The following is a 23,499-nucleotide window of genomic DNA, read 5'->3' on the forward strand; positions in this document are numbered from 1 at the left end:
CCTATAATAAAAAAATGTATTTACTCAAAACAAAGAATGTGGGACAGACTATAAGTGAACATATGCTAGCAATCCAATATTGTGCATTGGTACAAGTGAAAATTATCAAAGGAGCCTGGAAAATGTGTTAAAAACATCATTAAAAAGCATATAAAGCTTCTGTTAAATTTTGTACATTTTACCCAATTTCCCAGTCCAAATTTATGAATGAGCTCTTACTATTATCTAGAGACGAGTGAATCACGCCATGTTAAGGTTCTGTTTCCCAAATATCAATTTGTTTTAGCATTGGTTTTAGCAAAACCAGGCTGGTGTTTTGTTTTTTTATTGGGCCTTGCCTTTTAAGCAAAAATGTAAATTTGTTGAAAAATGGTTAAAAAAAGAAATATTGGGTCATTTTGGGCTGTTTTCCACATTAGAATTTACAACATGAACATTTATGTCTGTTTTATAACACATTTAGCAACAATATGAGCTGCAGTGAGCTGGCAGGTTGAAAATATTACCTACAACCGGAAGGCTGGTGGAACAAGACGCAATGGTGATGAAGACAATCAGCAACACTAGCAAGTCGCTTCTGATTGGCTAACTGTGGATTGACCCCTCTAACTGATCATTAGTATGGTTGCTATATTTTATGAAATTGCCGCTGTCTATTCGCATTACTTAAATGTTATTTTCATATGGACTGTGGCAGGAAAGAAGATTCCTATTTGATTTTAAAGAGGAAAACTACAGGTGTTTGTAGCTAATTACATGTTATATAGTAAATGCGACTTTCTCATTAATTGATTACTGTCAAGACACTATTAGCTTGCATATATGACACTTTGTTACATTATTATATTGTCTACAAATAGGGTATCAGGATTTTAGCATTTACTACTAACACCATCATGCCGCATCTCTACATTATAATGAGGCGTATTATTATATGCCATGGTTTCCTTTGATTTTTCAAGTTAAGGACACACCTATATATCACTATTCAGCGCTGCTGTTTTTGGTTTATGGTAAGTAGACAATCCTGACATACATCTGGCACAAATGCTAGTAATATTATGTTATTAATATACACATGGAGTGCATCTTTTCCTGCAGTCAGGGAGTAAATGTGTCCATCTCTACATGAGCCACACTATTGCTATAATATAATGGGATACAGCTGCTGCAATGGACTAGAAATGCCAGTCCACCCTCAGAAGGCATCTGCTCTTCCAAAAATAAGTGGAGGTGGGCTCCCTGTCTGGGATGTCACTGTGTAATCACTATCTCTTGTGCGTGCTTGGAAAGGCAGAGCGGGACCCTCTTTTAAGCATGCGCAGAAGCTCTGAGGAGTCAAGCTGGGGACTCAGGAGATTGGACTGGAATACGCCATTGCAAAATGATACCGTTCTCCACCCCTGTTTGGAACTGTCAGATTCAGTAGAGTATAAAGCATTCAATTCTAATATTATCAGCTTCATTGTAGAACTGATGTTTAACTCTGATGAAAACAACAACATTGTTGCAACAATAATAAAAATGAACAATAGCTGTGGTTGAGTGCTATTTTCTAACGTATTGTAGAGAACAGAGAATGGAGGGCTATTATCTTTTCAAACTGAATTGAAAATAGCAAAATATGGTAAATTCCCTTTAAAAATGCATTGTACTTGGGACCTTTTTTAAGCAAGCATATGGTAAAATATTCTTAAGATTAGTATAGCTATGTGGTTGTTTAATATTAATTTATTGTTATTTTTTTACAAAATAATATTTTGTTTCCATCTCCACCACTTATATTGAATCATTATTTCAATATTTACCAACATTACTTTGTATGCATATCACAGCAGTGTATCTCACTACTAAATAAAAAGGTTTAGAAAATCTTATTTTTGTGCACCTATAGATCACACTTTTAAAAATTTCTTCCCACAATCCCCTTATTCTATTCAAACCCACAGTTATCACTCCATCAGCTCCAGACATGCAATGCAAACAGTTGATTCAATGGATATTCAAGTGCATTTCATATTGTTTGTTTTTTCCTCAGGACAAATAAAGTTTTCTATTATGAGAACATTAGCGTAAATATTTTCTTATTTTATGGCTATTATATAGGGAAACATTATAAAATATAAAAAAAAAAGAGTCTGATTGATCTTCCCACACACTAAAATGATTAGATCCAGTGTAATTTATTTTTAATAGAAGTGTATATGTTAGATGCAATGCATCTAACAGTATGAATATAAGGGAGATTTGATCCTGACCTCCCCACACTCTTATATGTCCTACCCACAACTAAGACCAATCCTGATGATAACATTGGGTTGCTTAGAAAACTAGTCATTAAATGGAATAGCACTTATCGCTTTCACATTCAGCACTTCGATTTCAATTTGGATGCCTTATGCTGGTGGACAGAAGTGTATGAAGAAAACTTATTGGTTACTACACCTTCAGGGGACAATTGGTCTGTGTCCCACAACCTGGGTACAAACATGATTGTGTACACAGAACTGCACAGCTGTCACTGCCTCTTTTTATTTATATACAGAAGGTGACAGTTATGTGAGCTCCAGACTACTTTATATATAATATAGCAGGTCAGGGGCAAGTTAAGATACAATGACCAAGGATGGGCCTACAATGAATCAAATTGAAACAGCTCTCAGACAGCAAATTTATAAAAATAATAAAAAAAAATAGTTAATTTTAATGCTATAAAAATATTATATATTGTAGAATGTCCATGAGTATGTCTTAATCACTGTTACATATAAGAGGCAATCAACCTTTCGGCTAATAACTCAATAAATCTTGAGGAATAGTTCAAGGGCGATGATATTTACTAGACTGCGGGTTTGAAAAAGTACTGATGTTGCCTATAGCAACCAGTCAGCTTCTAGTTATCATTTAATTAGTACATTCTACAAAATGACAGCTAGAATCTGATTGGTAGCTATAGGCAACATCTCCACTTTTTCAAACTCAAAGTTTAGTAAATATACCTCACAGATGTCTATATTGCTCTGTTGTTTGTTAGTTCACACACATGGTGGTAGTCATTAAAACGGTACTTTAAATGCCGACATAGTTTATCACTAGAAAACAATACAGATTACCATTACATCGACAAGCTCAAAATATGTACTTACCATATAACAGATAGGCATTGTAATGATAAAGTAATCCAGGCGGTGGGGCCGGCCATTGGCGCTTTAAAAGTGCCGTCTTCATTCTGGCCATTCCAAGTGACGTCATTTGTCACTGTACATATTTATTTCAGTCGCATTTTAAATGTGTAGGCGATTCAATCTGTCGGATACAGTGCCTGTCTATTATATGGTAAGTACATATCTTGAGCTTGTCGGTGTAATGGTAATCCGTATTCTTTTGTAATTATAAACTATGTCGGCATTTAAAGTGCCGATAAACCCTACAACACCCTGCACACAAGTAGGAGATAATACAAAGTACATGTAATGTAATTATATCCATAGACGCACTTTAATAGACGTTTATTTGTAATTTTTTTTAGGAATAAAATACATATTTGTATAAAATAAATATTTCTACACACTGCTACTGGAGTTGAGGAAATATGAGAACCCATTGATATAGACACATTTTGCATTGGTGTTCTAATAGTGCTCATATGTATGTCAACAGGCAAGTAGCACTGGGAATTCAATGTATTGCTTATTAGATCATTATAATGTACAAAGCAATTCATATTTCTTCTCCTCAAGTGCCGTATATATTGGATAACTCTTATTTTACATTTTTTTTCACACATTTAGGTCAGGGTTGTCCAATTTAGTCCACAAGGATTTAGAACTGGACTAATTACCAGAGAATTGCTGAGCAAAGCATTTTGAGGAAATGATTTGCTACATAACCTGCTTGTTAGCTGGGTAATTTTAAATGTTACATAGTGATAGCAAAAACTATACAGTGTGTCATAATTCATAGTTGTATGAATCATTTGTTTTGCTAGCAGTGCCATCCCTTAAAAAATAATACCGCTCATCGTAAGATAATTACACACAGATGAAAACCAGGTAAAATCTTGACCCACTTTGCCATGTGAATGGGACTATTGTTTGACCGTTCATCTTGGAAATGTATCCAAAAATCTGCATGACCGATGAAGAACCAGCTTGGTCATACACGCATAGACTGCAGACTGTTTCAGTTTGTTGGAAGGATGGGAACTATTATTCTTTTTTATAAGATTTATTGAATTATAGTATTTTGTAAATTAAAATAGTATAATATTTAATGTTATCCATATACAGAGCATGAGAAAGTTACATTACAGTAACATTACATAAGTACTGGGTTAAAAGAACAGCAAATCAAAGTCGCTTTTCAGTATGTTGATGCTATGTAAAAAAAAGGTGACATCTAAAACAAAGTCTAAGGCAAATTTAGGTAGAAACTAGTAAATGTGCACCTAGCACAAAACTCTATTCAACACATCTTTCTTATTATGTTTATTTTTGCATGATTAAGGAGCTTGCTGTGCCAGAAATAAACTGCTTCACATAAAACATTTACTGCAAATATAATATAAAATTGTACAGTATTTGTAAGAAAGCTTAAGCCAATGCACTTAGAAACCTACAATTGGCAATGACTGACTGACTTATGGCCTTTACTCACTAGTGTTAAAATACATACTTTTACTATTGCTTTTATGTAAATAGGTATGGGAATGGTACCCATTAGTTATAATGACTCCATACCCACTAACATTTGCACTTGAAGTCCGGAGCTTTTTCGTTTTGGCACAGTTTGTACGATGCTGCCAACTACATTTACTTGCATTCACCGCAATTTCAAGATTTAGTTAACCAATGCATGTGTACAGCAATTGTGTTTGACATACGGTGTCACTGGCAGTTAGTGCAACACCAGTTGGTATGTACGCTTATGCTTTTATGTCAGCTTTAAAATATTGACTGAATTACAAAAAAAAAAGGCAAGAGTAAGCCAAGAAAAATAAGGGCATGTTTACATAATTGCAAATTAGGTAGACCATGATGCCTCATATACATCCGTCAGGGGGTGTATCTCTTGTGATCAGCAGTACTAGCTACCTGCATCTGATTGGCTGATTGCATATTGACCCCTCCCTGGGGTTGGGTACTAGATACTGAGTACATAAACCCTGACAGCAATTTGCCCTACATGAGAAGAGTGATGGAGGGCTTACCGATAGTGGTTTCCCACGACAGCTTGGAAAAGAGACTTGACAGAAATGTGTCGCATCAACAGGCCGTCCAGCCAAAATGATGTCACTATAGATAGCGACACTCTTATTCCTGGTATAAAGATGGTCATTTAAGGATGTAGTATATAGAAAGGTTTCTAAAAAAAACAAAGTGCTGTCGGTACACCCGGCGCATTCTTAAATGACCACCTTAATACGAATATAGGGTAAATTGCTGTTGGAGTTTATGTACTCGGTGAAGTGACTACCACCGCCTCCCTTTATTAGTACTCAATTTATTAGTATGACTCAGAGCTGTAACTTGGCAGGTGCGGGAGGTGCCGTCGCCCAGGGCACAAGCCCAAGGGGGCGCATTAGCCCGCTACCTGCCTCTGTACCGAGGCTCAATCATTGCACACAGCACTCTAACAACTCTAACATCCATCTGCCTGCCCAATATTGCAAGCTTTCCCCACGAGAAACAACTTATTCCCGGTATTGGAAGCAATAGAACGCATGTGCGTTCCACTGGCAGGAAATTCGGTATTTGGAATGCAAACGTGCGTTCCAAATGCCAATGCAGGAAGCTGCTCGGCCGCAGATACAGCGCTGATCACCGCTGACCACCACTGCTAGAGAGGAATAGTAATTTCGACAACAAACTGCACTTATAAGAGCATAATTCTCAATTCTATTCCACTACCATTCTCACTCATCCCTTCCACCTACCTCCTCTATATCCAACCTTCTATTCCAGCCCACTTATATACCACCACCCTTCCCACCCTCCTCTACTCTGACTGATCTCACTAACACCTTACTTTACTTAATCTCTCTATATTTTTCAACTATTAAATTAAAGTAATTCTAATTTGATTTTCACAATATTTCATTAATTCTCTTTTTTTATTTAAAAGTTTAATATTACTTTCTAAGTTATAATATATCTATTTTTATTTTTATGTATATATTTTCATTTTTATTGAGATCTATATATAAAAGCCTAGCGGCGTGTGTTAGTGTGTGTGTGTGTGTGTGTGTGTGTGGAAAACACTACCGGGTGACAGAGTGCTCAAGCTGCAGCACCACCTGCTGGGCGGAGTTATATACTTCACTGACCTACTAAATTCTTAGCATTATCTAATATATAAAAGCCTAGCGGCGTGTGTTAGTGTGTGTGTGGAAAAAACTACCGGGTGACAGAGTGCTCAAGCTGCAGTGCCACCTGCTGGGTGGAGTTATATACTACACTGACCTACTAAATTCTTAGCATTATCTAATATATAAAAGCCTAGCGGCGTGTGTTAGTGTGTGTGTGTGGAAAAATCTATTTTCTCAGAAAGGGCTCATCCAATTGACCTGAAATTTGGTATACTGACATTATTTGACAAAAAATTTAGAATAGTGAAGTCAGTTAACTTCCATCATCCCCCCTTCCCCCTGTGGGAGGGGTAGTAAAGGATAAATTTACGAGTTGAGGACTCATTTTCGTGAGGTAATTTTACCTCATGAACACACATGCTGTGTTAGTGTGTGTGTGGAAAAAACTACCAGGTGACAGAGTGCTCAAGCTGCAGCGCCACCTGCTGGGCGGAGTTATATACTACACTGACCTACTAAATTCTTAGCATTATCTAATATATAAAAGCCTAGCGGCGTGTGTGTGTGGCGATGAAGATGACAAGAACCTTTTTAACACCTTAAGTAGCTTGATTTGACTAGAATGCATGAGTATCATGCACGGGTTAACTTGTATATATATATATATATATATATATATATATATAATTTTTTATTTATATTTATTTGTATCTATTTTATTTTAGAACAAAAGTAAGCTACAAAACAGGACCTGACTAGTTTCACACTAAAAAAGAGGAGCGGTAAGACAAATTCTTTTATATAACACATTCTCTTATTTGTGACACGGAAACGGGGTGTGATAGGTTTTGGGTGTGTGAGTATGTGTCATATATATATATATATATATATATACATGCACACATATACAATTTTCTGTTACACATATTTGCAAATATATTCATCATACATTTGCAAATATGTATTATTATTATTATTATTATCATTTATTTGTTAGGCGCCACAAGGTATCCGCAGCGCCGCACACAGTACTAACAGTAGACTATACAGGGTGAAACCATACAGAACAATGAACAAAAAGTACCAATACTTCAGAAACTCCGGCTAGTCATATGCAGTAAAAACGGAGCGGAAGAACAGGTATGGAGACAGGAGGGGGGGGGGCCCAGGAGGGGAGGGGGCCCTGCTCAAACGAGCTTAAATCGTAAGGGAGGGTAAACAGACCAGGCACAAGAGAAGCCAGTTGAGGCAAGAGGAGAGAAGGGAGGACGAGCAAAGGGAGGAGATCGGGGTTAAGTAGATGGTTGGTAGGCTTTGAGGAAGAGGTGAGTTTTGAGTGCATGTTTGAAGGAGCACAGAGTAGGAGAGAGACGGATGGAACGAGGAAGGTCGTTCCAGAGAAAGGGGGCTGCACGGGAAAAGTCTTGGATTCTGGAGTGGGAAGAGGTGATAAAGGTGGTATTTGCATTTAAACTGTGGTAGTAAAGAAGATTCATATAATTTAAGTTAACTTAAGTTCATTTGTATTTATAGTTTGTATTTTATTATATTTTATATGGAAATTTTGACGGTCACATTTATTAATAACACTGTGCAGACACTATTCTGTCTTATGTATATTTGACAATTTCATTATTGTATTATGTAAAATTAAGGTAATGCGACATTACTTCTAAGTTCTAAAACTGTCATGTCACATACCTACAACATCTCTATGCTATCCACAAGCTTTATCTGTGCTTATGTGGTGCTTATGTAGACAGACTCCTGATGTAAACCTGCTGCATATGTTAGTGTTGTAGTGCTGGAAGCATCATGACATGCCTCCGAATGAACATATGCATGTAAATGTGCTTTTTAATCTGTGTGTTTTTTCCTGTTTATGTTTAAGTTGCAAATCATTATGGTGCAGCACTCTCTGAGCCTGAATCCTCAAGGAACGTAATTGCCGATATGTGCCATATTTTGCATAAAATCACACGGCACATGCCCATAACCCGAGCATACGCCAGTGAATGCTGCAAATTCCTATTCATCTTTGAGCGCAAAGGACCCTTACTACAGCCTATGATTTCATGGGTGGAATGGGCGTATGCACATAGTCAATGTACAATAACGGCATGCAGCAGCGTCCTATTCAAGCTTTGGACATCTCTAAGGTTCGTGTTTTTCTGTTGTATCACTTGCACAAGTTATAGATCGGGTGTAAGCGCCCATCAGTAGTGATGACAGCTGTGTATGCATGCGAAAACATGTGTTTGTAATCAGGAGCAACTGTAAAAAATGCATTTTATCAACATTAAACATTAATAACATCCTAATAGATGTATTTTTTTTAGGGGGGGGTGAAAAAAAACAAAACTTTTTTTTTGCCATTAATGACTAGGGGCCTGATTCATTAAGGATCTTAACTTGAGAAACTTCTTATTTCAGTCTCCAGGACAAAACCATGTTACAATGCAAGGGGTGCAAATTAGTATTCTGTTTTGCACATAAGTTAAATACTGACTGTTTTTTCATGTAGCACACAAAAATCTAATTTAAATTTCATTGTACAAATAAGCTATCAAGTATTTGTGTGCTACATGAAAAACCTGTGAGTATTTAACTTATGTGCAAAACAGAATACTAATTTGCACCCCTTGCATTGTAACATGGTTTTGTCCAGGAGACTGAAATAAGAAGTTTCTCAAGTTAAGATCCTTAATGAATCAGGCCCTAGATTACTAATAGTTGACATTAATTGTATTTTTTTTCCTGTGCCTTCTTTTGGGGCTTAATATTTCACATATATATTGGATGTGTCCTGCAGTGTATTGTCTGTTAGAGCAGAGTGCACCTAGACCGGTGTTCATCAACAAACGTATCCTTACATCTGCTCCTTGTTGAATACAGACGTGCATATGTCCAATGTACATGCATTTTTTTTTAAAAAAAAACACACATTACGTTAGTTTTGGGTTCGTGGATGAATGAGGCTCTCTGTGCTTTTCCTTGCAGAAACATAGTCACAGAAACAAATGTTTGCCCATTGGTGAAAAGAAAAAAATTAGATGAAGCTCAAAAAACTTTTGCCTATCAATATTTGTAAAGGTTTATAGCATTTTATACAAAGCAGCTTGTATTTTAGGTTTAGTTGTCCTTTAAAAAAAAATATAGTAAAAATAAGTTACTTAAAAACAACCATTAATATATTATGGTGCAGTAATAAAAGCAAATTACCACTAGCAGAACAAAATGTGATTTACATTCCACCTAAAATTACTAGACAGTCAAGGGAAAAAAATCATTATAAATCTATTCTTTTCATTAAAAGATTGTTACCTCAACTACCGCATATAATTTGATCAGGTAGGTTACCAAGATTTAATTAAAACACTGCTCCCCATTTATCATTTTAGAAAATAAACCTGTGGCAGTTCAGCAGACTGGATAAAATACATCAGTATGTGAAATAGTTACCAGTATATATGATAAAGCAATATTTATTAATGCTCCTCTGTTATTTAAAATGAAACTATCATTAAAATACTATTTGTATCTGTTTTGTTTATTTTCAAGCATACATAGAAGATAGATCGCTATTTCTGATTGTATTTAGTGTTTGTCCTGATGTTTCTTGTCCTTAGTTATTTTGGCGACATTTAGTACTTAAACCTTTCATTGACACCTAGAAGCACTGACTACATAGGCAAACACAGAGGGGACTACAGGTGCCTAGAATCCCCCCAAAAGTCCAGAATTAGATTCAATCCCAAAAGTAGCCGAAATAATGTATTCAGTAAAGAAAGAGGTCACTTTGGCTCAGTCGAATTAAAATATTACTACCAGTTTCAATACCAACTGTAAAAATGCAAGATGTAGCTACTCTGTCACATTTAAAGTAATGGTTTTGTAAATATTACTAAACATTGAAAATTTTCAATTTAAAAATGAAAAAATAAAGCTCTTACCAATCACTATATTCAAGAAGGATCTTTTCCTGTTACATGAATATGTGGTAAAAAAATAAATTTTCTCTTACATGTTAGAGAGAATGGGAAATATTGTTTAGGGATTCTGGGCCATGCTGACATAAGAGCATCCCGCAGTTGCTGCAGATTTTATTGCCTGCACATTTAGGCTGCAAATCTTCCATTCCACCACATCTCAAAAGTGTTCTATTGGAATGAGGTCTGGTGATTGTGGAGGCCGTTGGAATATACTGAACTCATTGTTAGGTTATCTGTGGCCAGAAAGGGGTGCATATGGTCAGCAACAATACTCCTCAGGTAGGCTGTGGCATTTAAAAGCTGAATGCTTAATTGGTATTAAGGGGCCTAACATGTGTCAAGAATATATTCTCCATATCATCACACCACTATCAACAGTCTGCACCATTGGCACAAGGCGGGATGGAGCAATGAATTCATGTTGTTTATGACAATTTATGAACATACTTTCTGCATATCACACTAGAAATCGAGATTATATATATATATATATATATATATATATATATATAAATTTATATATATATATATATATATATATATATATATATATATATATATATATTTATTTATTTATTTATATATACATTGCATGTAGTTTAAGAACTGCACCTGGAGGCTAATTATATGATTAGAAACTGTTAAAGTAATGCCAGCGGTCAAACTCTAATCCCACAGCTATAAAATATAGACTTTTAGATGCCTATATTGGTCTATTGTTTGTAAATCCGCACACAAGTGGCAGATGATATACAGGTTTCTGACTCCAGTAGAAGTATAAGTGATATTGCAGCATTATATCCATAAATGCATTTAAATAAATACTTATTCTGCCTTAAATGTCACCTTGCAAATAACAATATTCAAGTGAAAAACAAATTGTCAATTTTAGGAGGAAATAGAATAAACTGTGTATATTAACTAATTAACAAATTCCAGGCGTTAGATTAAATATTGACTGCAGATACTTTTCCTTTTTTCCTTTAATCCAATTATTGATTAAAAATAATAATACAATAAAATGTAAATATATTTAAAAATTTTAGTTTTTTACTTTTTAATTACATTTTTGAACTATTTAATATTTTATTAAAAAAATATTTGTCATGTAAAAATCTCTCAAAAACATGTAACTAGTACATTACTGTTTGGATTGAAAGAGAGACTACATGATAAAAACAAAAGAGCAATAAGACATTGGACATGTGTGTACAATGATTACTACCAGATAAATAGGCATGACTAATAATGAATATATTTGACAAAAAAGGAGTTCTGTATGTCAATGCTGATTAACCTTCTTCTTATGACACAGATGCAAGCAGTATAGAATCTGAATGAATGACCCAGATTTATCAAAGTATGCCAAGCACTAGCACTCCTTAACTGCCATTTGCATCAATGGATGATACAGTATATTAAGCCTGAGCCTCCTTTGATAAATCTCAGCTGATGACATTGAATGAAAATATCCATCAACCTGAAATCCTTAAGTAGTAAAAGTGTGATATAAATAGAATAAACCCCGAGGTATTCAAATAATAAGTTCCCAGATTGGAACACATTGACTATTTATATAGTTACTCTGCAAGTGCAATTTATACATTACAATATGTAAAAGCAATGTTGTGTGGGCAGATTCAACCTAGAAGGAACCCAAAGTAATGTGAACGCAGAATTGCAACTAAATGCCAGAAGTGTCCAGGACAACCAGGTATGGTGAAAGAAGACATCTCCCCACAATGTTATCATGCAGACATTTACAGGCATATTACACTAAAGAAACTGATAGCATTTTATCTTACCTTAGCTTCCATACAAACTAAGGACACAAGCACTCTGTTCAAGTCTGGTCTGCAAATCTGGCCGACAGGCAAGAAATGTTTAGGCTGTTACAGGTGCAGTGCCTATTTGCATCTGTAACTTAAAGGGGGGTGTGACAGGAAGGATCGCCTATGCCACCCTGTCTGTTGTTGCTGGGAACCGGCTGGACTTAGTTTGCCACCGTCCCCTTTCGTCATTCCGAATACGCCCCTCCTGCCACAGTGGGAGGGGCCTGCTGCCACCGCTGAGCTCCTTCTATGGCACTCAGAACCACGTTCCTTCTGGGTAACTGACGCTGCTAGTGTACCTCGTTGCTGCTGTACAGTCACAAGGGGTTTTAGTAGGAATTAAGGGTAATGTTATATTAAAATGGTAATTGTTCTTTATTTCAGTTTAAGCTGACACATCATCATCATTTATTTATATAGCGCCACTGATTCCGCAGCGCTGTACAGATAACTCATTCACATCAGTCCCTGCCCCATTGGAGCTTACAGTCTAAACTCTGTAACATACACACAAACAGACAGACAGACTAGGGTCAATTTTGATAACAGCCAATTAACCTACTAGTATGTTTTTGGAGTGTGGGAGGAAACTGGAGCACTCGGAGGAAACCCACGCATATACGGGGAGAACATACAAACTCCACACAGATAAGGCCATGGTCGGGAATTGAACTCATGACCCCAGCGCTGTGAGGCAGAAGTGCTAACCACTTAGCCACCGTGAAGCCCATATACACATGCACATAGATGCATTAAATGTGTCAAATTACTCTGTTCCTTCTCTATTAAGCTTAGTCCCTATCATGCCAACACCTCTCACTGTAAATCTTAAGCACTTTATTTACATGCATGATCTACAAACTGTCATTACGTATGATATTAGAGGGGTATTTTATTGTTATTTAAAGAAAAGTGAGTTTACAAGTGTAATAAATAATTAAGTGTTTTGTTTTTAGGAAATATTGGTCCATTCAGCAAGATACAACATTGCACATCTTCTAATGTAACATGTACAACATACATATGTCTAACTCTGCTTCCCCATATCTCATGTGTCTAGTTTCCCTCATACCCCAATAATATTTTATTTTATGCTCTTGTTTCTTGTGCAAAGTTGACTTTATGTAAGGATGCAAATTATTATCTTATATTTTCAAATGCGCACACACAACTGAAAACCTACTTATCACTACATTACACATAACAAGACCATGTAGGGAAAATGATACTGTCAGCGCTGCGTGCTTCCTCTGATACTCAATGTACAATAATCTATATTTGTGCCTTATTGCTACCCTTTTTCTTAATTCAACTCATGTCATAATACAGTAGATCTCTCATTGTACAAGTGCATATGTTTAAATGGAAAGCATAATGCAGATGGACAGAGGAGGCTGCATCATGTTTAGTAGATGGAACTGACTGATACAAATCCAGTGGACACTACAGTAATCTCCAAACGATAAGCATAATAGATGTTAAACATTATCTCATGATTTCTCATTGATAGTTAATATAATTATCACACTTAATGGAGTTTGAGGTTGACTTTCCTGACTATTTATCCAGTGAAATGCTGACACATAATAATCTATGTTTGGAAACAGTATTTTTCCTAGACTTTCAGAATTGTAAGCTATTTTTCATTGCAGGATAGAAAAATTAACATAATTTGCAATTGGCAAATAGATGATGGATTCCCATTATGTACTTATTAAGAATATTATAAGTTAAATACAAATTGCCTCTACTAACCAAACATATATAATCAATGTTTATTTAAAATTTGCATTCAGAAAAAAAGAAACCATCATAATAATGCAATCCCATCTATGTGTGTTACAGATGTCATACTGTTGCTTTCTATGTGACATTTGTTTTAAATAGATATCTTCCCATTGGATTAAAATGTTTCATTCATTTGTGTTTGCTGAAATTATGTCTTGCAATAATTAAATATGTTTGTGACCAGAGGCAAAGATACTGAAACTTCATGCTTATAAACTTGCTTACATTATAGCAACAGTCTTAGCAATAATATACATTTGGAGAGGCAAGTAAAACTGACAATGTGTAGCCCAACAGATATTTGTAACTACCACATTTCGTAAAGGCTGAGAAACCATTGTGAATCCTGTATACAACTTGGGATTCCCTCTTATAGCAATGTATAAATATGTGAATGGTACTACTATTCGGCAGAACTGTTGGCAAGGCACATGCACACGGCACACTTATAATGAACACTTCCCAGACTACTGAGTGAGCACTGAGAACTATCTGTTGCCACTAGTGATATGAAATCTGCATGGTATTGCAACCAGAGAGCTTTGGCCTGCATAGTAATTTCACCAGGAATTTGGGGGGTCTTCATAACCACCAGAGATTTGGGTGTCTGCAAAGCCACAAGAGATATGGGAGTCTACTTTGTATTGCCACCAGAGATTTAAAGGTCTGTTTAGCCACCAAAGATAATGGTATTAAGTATACAAAATTGTTACTCTTGATGTACACCTAACCCAAATATAATTGATGTATAGCTGGGAGCATCTTGAGATGTGTCAGACTGAAGATATGTACATCAATGTGCTTTTTCCTGCATGTACCTTTTCCTGCTTACAATCAGGCACAAATGTGTCCAACTCTACACAAGCCCATAATGGTGTCTACATTGCTTGCAGAATGGTGTCTACATTGCTCACATCATCATTACTGAAATGCGGACGTAATATTCATTTGCTGTCATACATGATATATATATTTGTGAGTATTTTTTCATGGGATTTACAAGTATCTAGATTTCCAAGAACTGTCAAGGTTTTTTTGTATTATATATTTTATATATGTAGCAGCCTGTAAACCTGATGCCTGCCCTGACCTTTCCTGTGGATCTATTCTAGACTACTCTTTGCATTTGCTGCCTGCCCTGACCTTAGCTGTGGACATTGACTATGCTTCGGATCGCGGCCAGGCCTAACCTTTGCTTGAATCCAGACTTGCTGCCTGCTTGGACTTCTGGGTGGATCCTGACTGATCCTTGGAGGATGCCAGTCTACCAGCCCCGGCTTGTTTCAGTATGCAATTTTCCTGTTACCACTACTGTGTGCCTAAAGCTTGGGGCGAAACTTCTGCTCTGAGGGAAAGAGCGGCTGCTAAAGGTGAATATCACGACCAGTCTATTATAGAGGTTTATTCTATGAATTTTTGTGTCTGACATCACAATCAGTTAATCAATTAATTGTCAGTGTAGTTAGCTACACAGGCTAGCAGCAGTTTGACAGCGTCAGTCAGTTGTTTATTAGTTAGAGAATCAGGTTATAGTCAGACAGTCTGCAAATCATATCAAATATAAAGAGGGAAGAGTCTGGAGAGTAGGGCAGGAACAGATAGTAGTATGAGTAAGATAGACCAGGGATTAGGATACAGTTGTAGACACACAAGTCATCAGAGCCACAAGAGACTTTCGCCATAATCTGTCTTGTAGAATTCAGGAGAGCATTAATCGGTGTAAGTAGACATGTAATGAAGAAAAACCTTTCACATGAAGAAGAATATGAGAGGTATATCAAAATGAAAATAAACAAATATCTTAGACTTTAACAACCTCTCTATGTTCACATCTTAGAGTGAATTTACAGGACAGGATAATTTCAGCAATTGACTTCAGGTACATAAATAGGAGTATATAAAATCAGAACATAAGAACACTTTGGAATTTCTGAATAGGATTTATTCTGGATAAGTGATGTGTAACATTTGGACATCAGACATGGGATTAGATTTTCCAAAGGAATTTAACAGTATACTGTAGTCTTATACAAATGCATTCTTTAGCAAAGAATTGCAATATGTTATATTGTTATAAGGTTAGCTTGTATAGACAATTACTGGCCCCAAATCAGCTTTGTTTGTTCTATGCCTTAACTTGTATTTGTATGCCGAATAAATCTATAATCTATAACCCAGTTGTTCTGTTCTAAGTAGTATTAGAGTTGTTATTCTCCTCTGACACACAATGAAAAAGAATAAGACACCTGGCATATTCAATATAAGTACTTATTTAAGCAAGGACTGCAATAAATATCACTGGAAATGATGGGTTCATTTTCCTGTCCCAGACATAAGCTAGGATGTAATGAAGCTCCGGATTACTATGCATACTAATGAAAACACAAAATTTGTTCAATCGTTCAAAAGATTTTCTGATTAACTACATGCATTTCAATTCGCAGATGAATCCTTGGCATAATAAGATCTGATTTCTGATTGTGAGATGAATATAGCCTAAAAAGAAAATGCACAAAGCGACAGACAATCAGGACACAAATAAGTCAGAGCAGAGTGAAATAAAGTAGATAACTTAGATAGGAACACTACATAAATAAATAAATAAATAGAAATATATTTTTTTGTATTTAACAACTTTCTTTTTTGCACATTGCATTGCTGCAATTATAGTTTGACATTTTAACTCCTTGTGGAAAATGTATTTATCATCAGCAGCAGCAGCAGCAATTTATATAGCGCCACTTATTCCGCAGCGCTGTACAGAGAACTCGCTCACATCAGTCCCCTGCTTCATGAGAGCTTACAGACTACATTCCCTAACCCAGACTGAGAGAGTCTGAGGTCAATTTAATAGCAGCCAATTAACCTACTAGTATGTTTTTGGAGTGTGGGAGGAAACCAGAACACCAGGAGGAAACCCACGTAAACATGCGGAGAACATGCAAAATCCACACAGATAAGGTCCTGGTCAGGATTCAAACTCATAACCCTAGTGCTGTGAGTGCTAACATCTAAGGCACCGTGCTGTCCCAGACATAGGCTAGGATGTAATGAAGCTCCGGATTGCCTTTAAACAAATTGCCGTTTTAAATTTGCCCGGCAAAGTCTGTGAATATCGTCGATTTGCTAGTAGCACAAATGAATACATTTACCCCCTAGAGCAGTGGATCCCAAACTTTTTCAGTTCAAAGCACCCTTGGGGTCTCCATAATTTTTTCAAGGCACCCCTAAGTCAAAATTATTACCAAGTAGTCCCCCGCCTTGCTTACCACTGGTCCTGGCCGAGGCACCCCTGTGAGATCGCCGAGGCACCTCAGAGAGCCTAGGCGCACAGTTTGGGAACCACTGCCCTAGAGTGATAAGGACAAGTAGGACTTGTCCTCTACATGACTCCATAACGTGCTAAGTATGACGGCTAGGGTGAGGCTCTTTTAGAACCTCAATTTTTCTATCCATGGTGTGACAGGATGGATCTCCTACGCCACCCTGTCATGTTGCTGGGGACCAGCTGGGCCTGCCTTTCCACTGTCCCTTTTTTTTATCCCAAAAGTGCACCCTTTAAATACTATAGGGGGCATTGCACTGCCACCACCAGGCTCCATCACTGGCACTTGAGACTGCTTTCTTCTGAGCACCTGGGCTGGAACTCCTGACCTCTAACTTCAGGTCAGGGTTCCTGTGGATTGTTCCCCCTGGCCTCTTACAATGGACCAGAGCTGCAGGATAGCGAGCAGAACATTATTGCTAGATGCTGGGACCTAAACCTCAGAACAGTCGGATAATTGATTAGAGTGGTCTAAACTGAGTGTTTCCACTGTAATGCAGGGCAGCACAAAGGGCGAGTTGTAATAAACAGTGGTGTATACACCACTACAAAGAATGTAGGGTGCTGGAGGCGGGGTTAGTGCTAGTTAATGCTAGACACGCCCCTTCCAGTGTATGGTCACAGCCTCTCAATGTTATGGTCACACAACCTGTGTAATCAAGCATTTGCAAAATCCCCTCTGGAACACCTGCATTTGCTGCTGACTTTAAATGCTAAAAGAAACTTAAGGCAACTGTTCACCACTAAAACAATGAAAAGACAAATGGTTGTGAAAGAGGCAGATGAATGTAAACAAACATATCCTACTCTACATCTGGCACATGTAATAGTGGGAGAAAGCTGTCCTCTCTCCTCATAGGATTATTTTCCTTCCTAAATTCTATGGTGGCATCCTATGACACTCAGTATTGTTAACAATAGGTTTCAAAGTTTTAAAAAAAATAATAAAAAAAAGTTCCTGGATAAAAGCCAAGGGGACGGGCTGTTCTAGAGGAAAATTAGAGTTCAAGTACAAATGTAACTTAGCTTCATAACAAATGTATCCAGGCACTTATATGATTTGGATAATAAAGAGGATAAAATTGATGTATATATGTCATGAGCCGCGGCGGTACTCACAGCCGCCGCGGCTCGCTTCTGGCTCCCCCTGGCGTCCCGGCCGTCACCTTGACGACCGGGACGTCATTTCCTATTCCTGCCTGGCCGTCACCAGGGCAACGGCCGGACGCCTCTACTATAGCGCTGCGTCCCGGTGGTAGGCGGGCGCATGCGCATGACAGGCAGCCTGTGGGCTGATTAATTAGAGGTCTGATTTACAGGCATTAGCCTGCATCTGTGTATTTCAGGGACAAGCCCTGATTGGCCCTGCTCTGTATGAGCAATTAGCCTGCAGCAGTGCATCCTACTCCTGATTGGTCTGTATTTGTATTTAAGGCAATGAGGTCTACTGCCTCATTGCCGGTTATAGTCTCTGTATCCAGTCTGCTGTACCTGCTCTCTGCCCTGTTCCTGTCTATTGGACTTGCTGTTGTTTACCCGTGTATGACCCTTGGCTTGGATTTGGACTTTGCTCGTGAATCTCGTGACCCTGACCTCTGGCTTGAATACCGACCTCCCTGTCTGCTCGTGACCCTTAACCTCAGCTTGTATACTGGTACTGTTGTCTGCTGCCGGCCCCTGACCTCTGCTTGGATTCCACTCCGCTTGCTTGGGTTCTCCCCAGCCAGTACACACTTCACGACCCTCTGTCAATCTGCAGCCCAGTCTGTCCCCACCATCAGGGGCTCCAGTGAACACCTCACTGGCAGAGTAGATTCCGGGTTGTGTTGTGCCGGCTGGAGGGGTTCCTAACAATATATAATTCAGACTAATGCGCCAGATTGCTACTGTTAGCAATCTGGCGCATTAGTTAGTTAGCAATTAGCACTGTGTCCTCATGGGTATTAACTGGGAATCAAACAGACATCTTGGTAGGTATACATTTCTGATGGTGTTTAGAGAGCCCCATCACAATTTTCCAATGGATCTCAGACATTTCTACTTATGTACTTGCATTTCTGTGCTAGTATACAATACAAACTTAGAGATTGTTGTGAAGAAAAGTTTGAAGCAGATTGCAGATCGTTATCACTGAAACCAGCACTGTGCTATCGAAAGGAACATCCCTGAAGGCCACACATAGCACATAGCTGAAAACACATATTGCATGTTCTAGATCTCCTACATTCACCTCTCCATGACACATACCTGCACTGCCATGCAGGTGACTATTTATTGTCCCTCTATCTCTGAGTTCTCCTGCAAATCCAGCGGTTCTATATGTTACCTCTGGGGAATGAGGGTGACCCTGCATGGAACACTCATCTGGATTGAATAGGTCAGGGATAAAGGCAAGTGCATTAGTAACGTGATGCTTAAATGTGTAATGTGCGGCTTCTTAATGGTTTTCAGTGTTATGAAAGCTGCTCTTACATTCAGTGTAAGACTAGATAAACCAGTAAGCCTTACAGTAACCTTTCAGTATACAAACATACTTAATTAACGTTTGTTTCAGCTTTTAAAAAGCCTGAAACTACTTTTTTTACAAACCAAACTTTGGAAATAAATAGATTTTTCCAAATTAAAATACAAACAGACAATTCTAAAATTTTAATTAAGTCCAAGGACAGTAAATATTTACTATTTGTAACCAATTTCCAGGAGTACATAACATTGTGTAATAATGAGTGGATCAAATAATAACTTACTCTTGCTGATCTTTGTACAACTTGTTGACATTTTCCCACTGGAAGCAAAGTTCATCCAGTTTTTCCTGAATCTTCTCATTTTCTTTTGGTGTAGCAGATTGGAGAACTGTATTTTTTTTGCTTTGAATGCCCATGTTTTGACCCGATAGTTTGACAAGGATTTCTTTTGAGGTCTGCAACGACAGAGTAGAACAGATTATTTTTTTTATCTGATCCGGGAGTTTTAGCACATAACAACAATCACTTAGGAAAATGTACCCAACAAATGTTGAGTCTGTAGAATTGTTTAAAAGGCTTCATGCTAGCTGTAAATGGTGAATTTATGCAGCGTATAATAAAGCGTGACTAAGTATACCAAGGGATATGAATTAGGGGATTTTTGCCCACTGTATAAAAACCATTGTAGTAACTATTCCAAACCTAACAATTAGGCTGTGTACTATTGCAATAGGATCGTATTGAAATGTTATGTATCACTGTAGTATAATGCAATATTTCCTGCCATTTTGTAGTTGAAAAGTTGTTAGTGCTTCCTTTCTTACTTTAACATTATGGAAATCACTGTATTGGTCGATCAGGGTAGTACTGGTATACCATTGTTGTGATCTGTAGCCAGGATTTTCACAGCACTTAACATTTGTTTGACAGTTACCAGCTCTCCACAAAGGGGATATAGACAGGTAATTTTCTTTCTGATAAAATGTAAAATTGTACCATGATTCTCAGTATGTAATGATGCATACTGAACACACTAAGTATTTCATGGTGATTATTTAACATATAACAGTATTATATAGTACCACGACCATCTTCAGTGATTCAGTGTTCATTCCATATTGGGGATTGTGCTCTAAGTTTGTCATTTGTCACAGGTAGATCAGGACATCTGACCAAAATGAAACCATTAGATTTATTTCATACAAAGAGAAGATTCCAGTGCATATGCAATTTATACCTGCGCAGAATACAAAGTGGACTCCACTAGAATTACTTTGTAAAATGAAAGTTCAGCAAAATATGTTGCTTCTATATAATAAAAAAAGAAGAAGAATGATATACTGATTTTCACTTTTCAAAATCAGCATTTTCATTCAAAACAAAGGAAAGATAGCTATTTGTAATTGTATTAATTTGTTGACATTTAATTAGTCATACACAGGGTCATAGCGAGGACAGTTTCAGCATGTTCCTCCGGACAGGGTGCAAAGCTGAGGGGGCCAACAGCTCAGATTTCAGCTAGGAGTGCCTCCAGGTCTCTCTAACTGTCATTGTGAGTACTGACAAGAGAATCTGAGCAGCTCTGAACCACTCAGATCATTGCAGTGGCTCCGGGCATCCAGTGGCTGGTTGAGTCATTTTGTCAACATTTTGTTTATTACACAGCCATTGCTGTGCTACTGGTGGTTGCCCCAACACCTGGGACTAGCCACCTTATTGTATGTATCCTGCATCAGAGCTCTGATCCTCCTCCACTCCTCACTCTCCTCCCCACCCTGCATTTTTTCACCACACTTTCCCTCCCTCTACTACCATCTCACCTCAGAGATTGAAGTGAGCAGGAGGAGAAAGGGATTGTTCCTGAATAGATCCACCATCCCAACTGAAGAGCAGGTGTTTCTTTGTTTTTTGTTGTACTAATTTTATGTTGGGGCTGGTGAGGGTATTAAAATGGGGGCTAGTGGTGGTATTACTTTTAGCACGGGGGGCCAAGACTTGACTCAGCAGCCTAGTAGAAATGTTTTAATGGGAAAAAAATGCAGGTGGCCCAGTGCCCCAGCCCAAGGTCCCATTATGGGACCAGTCTGGAGGGCAGATTCCCCCCTGCCCCACAGCCCAGCCTGGCCCTGGATTAATGTAATGTGCATTATTTATTAACACAATTTCCATTAGTATGGGTGTACTGAATGGGTGATTTACAGGGGGGTCATAAAGGGTTAAAGCCGTGTTTTCAGTTTAAAAATATCCCCAAACAAGGTGTGTTTGTCACTACAATCTTTCCTCATGATATTGGCAGGAGCCTCATGCCACTACTCAGTATGTAGCTGCCTGCATACTATCGTTCTGCTCCTCACATAGGGGCCTATTTATTAAAGGAAGAAAAATAGCCCTTTCTCTGGCAAAGTGACTGCTGTCTAGTGGAGATCGAGGTGACACAAGTACTGCTGCTACCCTCTTATCGCTACCACCATCTCAGGATTGTGATAACAGCGAGAAATGATTGAAAACATTTTTGTATTTATTTAAACAAAACATTTCATCCCACCTGAGTGCCACACAGTTATTTATTTGTTTATAAATATGTTTTACATTTTATTTTTTATTTTATTTTTTGGGGTAAAATTGAAACTAGAAGCCAAGTCAGGGCTTGGCGTTCCACTGTGCATGTGCGAGCTAGCAAAGCTGGTTCATGCATGCAGAGAGGCAACCAGACTGGCTGAGGAAGTGGTAAGACTTGTCTAAGAGCTGGTAGTCCGTATTGGCAGGAAGCTGGGTAACAGCAAACTTTTCTAGTTAAATTGCGTTAAAACAAGATTTTCTATCGCAGCAATAAGTGGTTGTGATAAAACGAAGGGGTTGGTTTCACCTTAACCAGCCTGCACCTCATTTCTGAACTAAATAGCTGGTACTTTTATAGCTCTTTCGATTTTTCCTCAGATCCCCAGGGCACTGGGGACAATGTCTCATTGCATGAGAATATTATCATGTGTATGTACATTAAGGTGATGTGTGTACATTTATGTAATAATGTGTTATTTCGTTTATATGTTGGATAATTGGTTTGAAATTGATTTATATATTTTATTGTTACTTAAATGTGGCCAGGTGGGTTACCACACTACGTTTTAGGATACCAAAGCCTTTCCCTTTATTTGCTAGTGTGTCAAGAAAATGAAAAACATAGTCATTATATTACAATCAACAAGAGTGGTTATGGATTTTGAACAGATGTTTGATTAGATTATTTTTGATACAATGTACAATATATGTAGGTAAGATAAAAAGGATAAATAACATAACAGATAAAATCACTGTTATGACAACACAGCAGTAAAACCTAAATTTGTCTCTTATTGATCTTTATCCACTTTTATCAACAGAAAAGGCGTAATGGCACCTTTGCAATATACAATTGCTTGTGATAATGATAATACCCTAATAAAATGTAGTGTCTACAATATGGAAGCACCTGTATATCTATTTCCCATTCCCAATAAAAATCCTTGTAGGATTCGTTAATGATGGACTGTGAAGATATCACTTAATAAAATTTACAATCTCTCTCTGTACTTAATTTTAGTGTTTCTATGTTTACTATAACCTAGGGATGGTTATATAAACAGTGTGATTATTTACGCTGACACATTTTTCTATCCTTCAGGCCAATAAAAACTGTTAAGGATAATCATTTTCTTAGCTGCTGTTTATGACCATGAGGGTGACACAATATACTGACACAAACAGATTGCAAGCTTGCAGCTTGGAAGACAGTTGGTTCAATGCATTTTCC

At 37.5% G+C, this 23,499-nt stretch overlaps 1 protein-coding gene across 9 annotated transcripts in view; it reads right to left on the reverse strand.

The window, feature by feature from the left end:
* DMD (dystrophin) overlaps positions 1–23,499 on the reverse strand; it is a 1,967,742-nt gene that overhangs the window by 956,695 nt on the left and 987,548 nt on the right. For all 9 annotated transcript variants that reach the window (XM_075200299.1, XM_075200300.1, XM_075200296.1 and 6 more), the window contains one exon: positions 19,992–20,164. In XM_075200299.1, coding sequence (XP_075056400.1) covers positions 19,992–20,164 — 173 coding nt within the window. The remainder of the gene's footprint in view (positions 1–19,991; positions 20,165–23,499) is intronic.

Source organism: Mixophyes fleayi, chromosome 2, assembly GCF_038048845.1.
Source record: "Mixophyes fleayi isolate aMixFle1 chromosome 2, aMixFle1.hap1, whole genome shotgun sequence".
Classification (NCBI taxonomy): Eukaryota; Metazoa; Chordata; class Amphibia; order Anura; family Limnodynastidae; genus Mixophyes; species Mixophyes fleayi.